At 51.0% G+C, this 7,652-nt stretch overlaps 2 protein-coding genes across 2 annotated transcripts; both read right to left on the bottom strand.

The window, feature by feature from the left end:
• Positions 1-5,688: 5,688 nt before the first annotated feature.
• On the bottom strand, positions 5,689-6,081 carry LOC125757149 (uncharacterized). The gene has a single exon (XM_049412380.1). The coding sequence runs from the start codon at positions 6,079-6,081 to the stop codon at positions 5,689-5,691; it is 393 nt and encodes a 130-aa protein (XP_049268337.1).
• A 6-nt stretch (positions 6,082-6,087) lies between these two features.
• On the bottom strand, positions 6,088-6,477 carry LOC125757148 (cell division control protein 42 homolog). Its single transcript, XM_049412375.1, has one exon. It carries the CDS (start codon positions 6,475-6,477, stop codon positions 6,088-6,090), a length of 390 nt encoding a protein of 129 aa, XP_049268332.1.
• Positions 6,478-7,652: the final 1,175 nt, after the last annotated feature.

Here is a 7,652-nt window from a genome sequence, read left to right as displayed (position 1 = left end):
AGAAGGTGATATGCTATACCATAGCGCAACCATCTACCGCATAGCATAGCAAGGGGTGGGAAAGAGAAACGAGGGTGAGGATGAGGGATGTGAGGGTCAGGAGGAGAGATGACAATATATAAAGAGATAACGAAAGAAAGAAAGATGAAAGAAACAAGAAAGAGTAAGAAGAAGGTGTAGAAAGATATTGAGAAAGAAAGAAGCATCAAAGAAATGAGAAGGAAGCTGATAAAAAAAACTCAATCGCCCCGCTATTTACTCAAATGGCACAGGCGTGGAACTGGCTTTATCATTTCTTTTTTCTCAGAGTGCGCGATAGCTGAGACGGACGCCGGCGGCGGCGGACAACATGCATCGCTACCAAATTGGCTGTTGTGAGCGCATAACAGCCTTCGCTGTAAAATTCCGGCGGGTCACGGTTGCTATCGTAACATAAGAAGGCGAAAGCCAGGCTACACTCATTTACTTATTGACGCAATCGCAATGAAGAGCTCGTTTCGCAAAATTCCGGTGTCGGCGTCGATGCCGTTGGTTGTGAGCGAAAAATCGCGATGGCTGCTAATGAAAAAAATTGGGGGACCCTTAAGCTTCGCCTTTAAGAGTTGAACGCGATAGCGAAATCCGGCGCCTAGTGCGCACTTCAACCACTAAGTGCATACTTATTAATGTGTATTGTTACACTCATACACGCACGCACGCGCGCGAATTTTACAGGCTTTCGATCTAAAGCAAGAGTCGCATGGCCTCCAAGATATACGCCGCGCGCCGGCCCTCTCGGATGCCATGAAAAGTCGAGACATATTTCTCACAATACCTCACAGATGGCAGCACATTATCTAGCGTTTGCTGCGTTGGCTTGATATGTTTTCCTCTAGATGGACATAGTTGTCCATTTTTAGAGCTGTTTGAAAGTTCGTGTGTATTTAGCGGCGATGGCTGCACTATCCCGGCGTTTTTCGACGTAGTTTGATGGCCTCGCGAATGCGCCTACCGTATGGGCTCGTTTTCGTCGTGACACCTGCCGAACAAAATGCGTTAAGGAGACTCCTTCTACTACATGGCATTTATGCAGTGTTTTTGTCCGAAGCAGCTGCAAGCAACATCGTGGCTTTGTGGTAAGACACCTGCCTGCCACGCGAACGGCCTGGGTTCGATCGTCATTGGGACCGAAGATTTTATCGTTTATTTCATTTGCTACTTTCTCGAGTTTTTCGCTCACGGATGATTTTTCGCTCACAACCAACGGTGCCGACGCCGACAGCGGAATTTCTGCGACACGACTCTCTAACGCTACCGCGTTAAAATTCAGGCAGCTTCCGCACTAGTGGTGCCAATCCTTAAGGAAGTGCGCAGCTGGGCAGCTTTCTTTGTTGCTCTTCGGTTTTCTCTTACTCCGTCTTTTTTATTTATTTCTTCCTCTCTCTTTATATTTCGCCTTCTTGCTTTTTCTATTTTCTTCCTATTTTTCCCTGTCTTTCTATTTCTCGCTTGCTTCATTCTTTTCTGTTTTTATGCGTGGTTTTGCCTGCGTTACGCCAAGCGACGACATCATACGACAGGCCGGGCCCTTAAAGTGCTCCGCACTTAAAAAACGTCGGTCATAGCCGGAATCGAACCTGGGCCTGCAGCGTGGTAAGCAGCTGCTCAACCTCAAAGCATCCCATTGCTCAACACTTCTTTGGGGAAAAACAAGCCTATACAGGCCGAAGGTCGAAGGTCGCAGGTTCGGTCCCTGCCCGCGGCAAGTTATCTTTTCGTCCACTTTTCTTTCTTCACATTTACATTACATAACTAGTAATAACATCCCCTATACTTTCCTTGGCATTATTGTCTGTTAGTTCTCATTAATAAGCCTATACAGGTGTTATACAGTGTGACGAGTGGCGTTAACTCATGTAATATTGCGTGGCAGAAGCGTAGAATTGCATAGTGGCGTTAACTCATGTAATATGCGTGGCAGAAGCGTAGAATTACATCAGGCGTCACACCATGTGAATAGCGCGACGAGTGGGTCGTTAAAAGCCCACCCATTAGACAGCACTCAAGCATTATAAATTATTATCATCAGCAACATCATCAGCACAGCGTGCAGCTGCGTGCAGCTGCCTTAAGGACGCGTATTGGGTACTTCGCAAATTCGCAGTATAATGCATTATGGCATACTGGGCACTTCGCAACTCAGTTTACCAGTATGCATTCCAGGATATTCCAAATGGCAAGTTCTACGTGCACGGATGTTCCTTTTCTTGCGGCACAGTTGAGCTGCCCCCGAGAAGCGAAGCATGGCTAGCGAATGAGAAGGCGATGCGAACGGGGCCCAATCTACGCTATCGCGTTCTACTCTCGAAGCCGAAGCTCAAGCGTCCTCCAAGCGCTTCATTTATTCAAAATACTGCCGATGTCCCTCGAGACCATCGCAAGAGGAAGAAATATTCAAATATAACGTACAAGAACTGATAAGGGAGGGAACAAAACACAAAGCCTAGAATGATCACAGAAATGTAAACTGTTGCGATCTGCATACGATACGTATGTCGTGCGCAATTGTTCTATTGTGTACGCAGATAGTTCCATAGTGTGTGCGCAGATAGTTCCATTGTGTAAGTTGGCTTTCGTGCGGCCCGTTTTCGGCGCTCGCACATTAACCAGGGAAACATAGAAAGCTTCGCTTAAAGAAAGAGTTGTCTGTAATTATACATACATACATACATACATACATACATACATACATACATACATACATACATACATACATACATACATACATACATACATACATACATACATACATACATACATGTCTCCCTCAAATTCTTACCCTCGATATATGAAGTAAAAATGGGCGATTACAACTGCGCTCACGTTTCGAATCAGGGGGTATTCTTAAACACGCGTTAAAAACAGCGTTAAAGAGCTCGTTTCGCAGAAATTCCAGTGTCGGCGTCAGCCTCGGTGGTTGTGAGCGAAAAATTGCCGTTGAACGTGAGCGAAAATTCCAGATGGTTGCAAATAAAAAAAATATTAAAAACTTTCGGTTCGAGTGAGAATCGAACCCGCGCCTTCTGCGTGCCAAGCAGGTACTCTACCACAGAGCCACGTTAGTGCTTCAAAGTATTTCGTATAAAAAATTGGCCGCGTATCTGCGTGCTTCGCTGCAAATGTCGTCTAAAGACGATAGAAGAGGCGCTGCGTGAGATATGGACGCCATCTGGCAATACGTCAGGAAACATGAGTGCTGTGTTGCGGGCTGGTAGTCCCGGTGCAGCGGCAGGCGAAGACCGGCGGTGACCAACGCGACCGGTACGTGGAAACGCCGGCCAGCCCGAACACGCTGTTTGTCGCGATGCGCCGAAGGAGAAGAAACGTCCGCACCCAACGAGTACTCTCCACAAACTCTCTTACTTACACGTCGCCTGGTTAAAACAGGAATGCCAGAGTGGCGCCCCCTGTCATTCGTACAATGCAATACTGAACCGAAACCGAAACACAACATGAGCTTGTGCAGAGGGCACGAAGGAAGACAAGTTTCAGCGCAGTCGCATTTTCAGCGCACCTTAAGAAACTAGGGTTGTAACATTGCAGGGCGTGTAGGGCCAGAAGGACCGTCACGACGAAAACCTGCCTCCTCAGTCGTATTCGCCTGGAACGTTGGTGTGGCTTCGCGTTCCCTCCTCCGCTCCTGGCCTTTCCACAAAGCTACTGCCTAAGTACGAAGGCCCCTACCGCGTCCTACGTTAAGCATCCCCAGTTAACTATATGATTGAGCCTGTTCAATCATCTACGGACCGCCGTCGTCGCGGCCGCGAGACTGTTCACGTCGATCGACTGAAGCCGCATTATGATCCACCAGTTGTACCTGTTCCTTAGGTCGTCAGGATGGCTCCTTTTCCGCGGGGGAGTGATTTGTAACATGGTAGGGCGCAGACAAGAACGCCTGCGAAAGAAGAAGACGAAGACGGTTGTTGTTGGCGCTCGCGCTTGCTCGGCTTGGACCGCTGATCGCTTCAGCTGTGGCAATCTTTTAATAAACGCGTTACTGTCTCAACGTTAAACGCATACCATTAAGGTCTTTAAAATTGCGTATCTATGTATTTTCTATTAAAGGAACACACCACCTAATACTTGCCTAATGATGTTACGCCTCAGATATGCGTAATATTTACTTTTTGATCGAAACGTTCACAAGTATGAACAGCCGTACCAGTTCAAGATGGGTGGGCGGTAGGCAAGTGGTTCAACTTTGGCCGGTTGGCTGAATCGGGGGACGTGCCGACAAACAGAAAGACAGAAAGACAGACCAAAATTTCTGCGTTTAAGTTCCCCAAGAAAGACTATCGTCTTTAAAAAACGCTATAACAATGTCATATAGTGGGTGCAGTCTCCTTAATGAATGCAGTGTTGCGTGGCGGAATCGTAGAATCGCACCAGGCGTCAGACCATACGAATTGCGCAACGAGTGGGTGGTTTAAACCCACCCACCCATTACAATGTGTGCAGCGGCGCAGGTGCGCGTGGTACCTTACCGACGCGTAGTGGGTACTTGGCCAATTTGCAAACGGAAGAAGTATGGCGTAGTGGGCACTTCACAACTGTACTTGCAGTAGGCATTTTAGGATGGTTTGAAACGGCCAATGTTACGCGCACAAACGTTTCTTTTCTTGCGGCACAGTTGAAGGCGATGCGCACGGGGCCCGATACGCAATCGAGTTGTACTCCTGAAGGCCAAGCTCAAGCGTCCTCCAAGTTTTTCTCCCTTATTGCACGTAGTGGGCAAGTTTGTGCATTGAGGCGTTTGTTGCGTTTTAATTTCATCGCGGACGCATAGCCCCAGTAGATGGACAAACGGGTCTGTGGCCCGCACTGCAACCAAGTTGCAACGTTTCGCGTAATCATTCGCCTGTTGACCGCACGCACGCCCAATCGATCGCGTACAATCAAAATTCGCATTATGCTTAGAAATTACAAGTTACAACACCTAAAATGACCTTCGCTTTTATTCTAAAACCTCGAGGACGAGTATTGGATTCCCGACCACGACAACCGCATTTCAGTAATACCGGTGGTCAAAATGAATCAAAATCCCACAGAACACCACAGTTTATTCTTAACATTGTGCTACCCTTCATTCATGAGATTCCTCACAGATAATCCGAGTTTATCGGAGTATTTTTTTTTTTTTTTGCAAATAGCCGCCTCTCCACATGACCGTCAGAGGTATCTCCCGATTCCTTTTTGTATCTCCCATCATGTGTCACGATTCCAGCTTCCAACACGAACAGTATAAACAGCACGAAGACATGAGAACAGCACTTGATGACACATTTCCTTCCGAACGTATTTCATTAATTTATTGTGTATTTCGCAACATTTAAGGTCAGTAATGCATTATCACGCAGCGGATGTGCCCGCTCAACAAAGCAACGATGACACTGCGGCGCGAGAGAAGCTCCTCAAGCCCAAATCTGGCTTCTTGACGCAAACGGGTACAAGTTCATCTGGAAAGAACAAGGCGCTCATCGTTGTAGTCTTTGATAGCACGAAGACTACATCCTTCATCCTGGCACTCCAGGTGTAGCCTTAAAAACATTGGCCTCCTCCGCCTTTACGAGCTCTAGAAGCCTGTGCGCGTCTTTTTGTCCGTGCAAGAAAAAAAGAGCACGCTGGAGCAGAAATGACGAGACTCCATGCTCACCGACTCCGGGATGTTCTCCAGGGAACCGGGCAAGTTAATGTTAAGCACCCGAGGATGACGTATGTGTTTACATACGACAGCGGCCGCAACCGCTCATGTGCTCCCTCTTCGCCTGGCTCGGCCTCGTACGCGAGTGCGGGTCCTCCGTTCCCCGCAAGCACGGCGCTGGAGCGGCATAGGCGTGTCTCCATGCTCTCCGACTCCGGGATGTTCTCCAGGGAGTCGGGCGAGTCAATGCTGAAGCACATGAGGATGGCGTCTGTGTCCGGATACGACAGCTGCAGCAGCCGGTCATGTGCTCCCTCTTCGCCTGGGTCGGCCCCGTACGCGGGTGCGGGTCCTCCGTTCCCCGCAAACATGGCGCTGTGGCGGCAGAGGAAAGGCTGCATGCTCTCTTATTCCGGGATGTTCCCCAGGGAGTCGGGCGAGTCAATGCTGACGCACATGAGGATGGCGTCTGTGTCCGGATACGACAGTGGCAGCAGCCGGTCATGTGCTCCCTCTTCGCCTGGGTCGGCTCTGTACGCGTATGCGGGTCCTCCGTTCCCCTCAAGCGTTGCGCTAGGGCGGCAGAGGCATGGCTCCATGCTCTCCGACTCCGGGATGTTCTCCAGGGACTCGGGTAAGTCAATGCTGAAGCACATGAGGATGGCATCTGTGTCCGGATACGACAGCGGCCGCAACCGCTCATTTGCTCCCTCTTCGCCTGGGTCGGCCCCGTACGCGGGTGCGGGTCCTCCGTTCCACGCAAGCATGGCGCTGGGGCGGCAGAGGAAAGGCTGCATGCTCTCTTATTCCGGGATGTTCCCCAGGGAGTCGGGCGAGTCAATGCTGACACACATGAGGATGGCGTCTGTGTCCGGATACGACAGTGGCAGCAGCCGGTCATGTGCTCCCTCTTCGCCTGGGTCGGCTCTGTACGCGTATGCGGGTCCTCCGTTCCCCGCAAGCACGGCGCTGGTGCGGCATAGGCGTGTCTCCATGCTCTCGGACTCCGGGACGTTCTCCAGGGAGTCGGGCGAGTCAATGCTGAAGCACATGAGGATGGCGTCTGTGTCCGGATACGACAGCGGCCGCAACCGCTCATGTGCTCCCTCTTCGCCTGGGTCGGCCCCGTACGCGGGTGCGGGTCCTCAGTTCCCCGCAAGCATGGCGCTGGGGCGGCAGAGGCAAGGCTCCATGGTCTCCGACTCCGGGATGCTCTCCAGGTAGTCGGACGAGTCAATGCTGAAGCACATGAGGATGGCGTCTGTGTCCGAATACGACAGCGGCCGCAACCGCTCATGTGCTCCCTCTTCGCCTGGGTCGGCCCCGTACGCGGGTACGGGTCCTCAGTTCCCCGCAAGCATGGCGCTGGGGCGGCAGAGGCAAGGCTCCATGGTCTCCGACTCCGGGTTGTTCTCGAGGGAGTCGGACGAGTCAATGCTAACTCACATGAGGATGACGTCTGTGTCCGGTTGCGATAGCGGCCGCAAGCGGTCAAAATCCTGCTGCAGGCTCTATTCGACTTGGCGAGCTCCGGACTTGTGTCGGGTCCATCGTTCCCCACAAGGATGACGCTGGAGCAGAAAGTGGCGAAGCTACAATCTCGCCGACTTCGTGATGTTCTCCAGGGTGTCCTGCTAGTCGACGTTGAAGCACACAAGCGGCACAGATGCGTCCGAATAGAAGAGCAGCCGTAACCGGTCGTGGACCACCTGGCACATCTCTTCGCCTTGGCGAGTTGCGGAAGCGTGTGCGGGACCTTTGACCACGCTGAAGAATGACGCTAAAGCAGGAGTGGCGAAGCTCCGGCCTTCCCGACGCCGGGATGTTATCCCAGGAGTCGGGTGAGTCGATGCTGAAGAACATGACGACGGCATCTCCGGTCTGTGCCAGCGGCGAGTGGTCGTAATCCTCTTGCTCTGGTGTGACTGAAAATGCAATCGAAATGCAAACCTCTGATGAAGAAGCAGTTTGC

This window comes from Rhipicephalus sanguineus, chromosome 1 (assembly GCF_013339695.2).
Source record: "Rhipicephalus sanguineus isolate Rsan-2018 chromosome 1, BIME_Rsan_1.4, whole genome shotgun sequence".
NCBI classification, from domain to species: Eukaryota; Metazoa; Arthropoda; class Arachnida; order Ixodida; family Ixodidae; genus Rhipicephalus; species Rhipicephalus sanguineus.
Note: the sequence above shows the minus strand (reverse complement) of the source record. Positions and strands in the feature narration are given on the sequence as shown.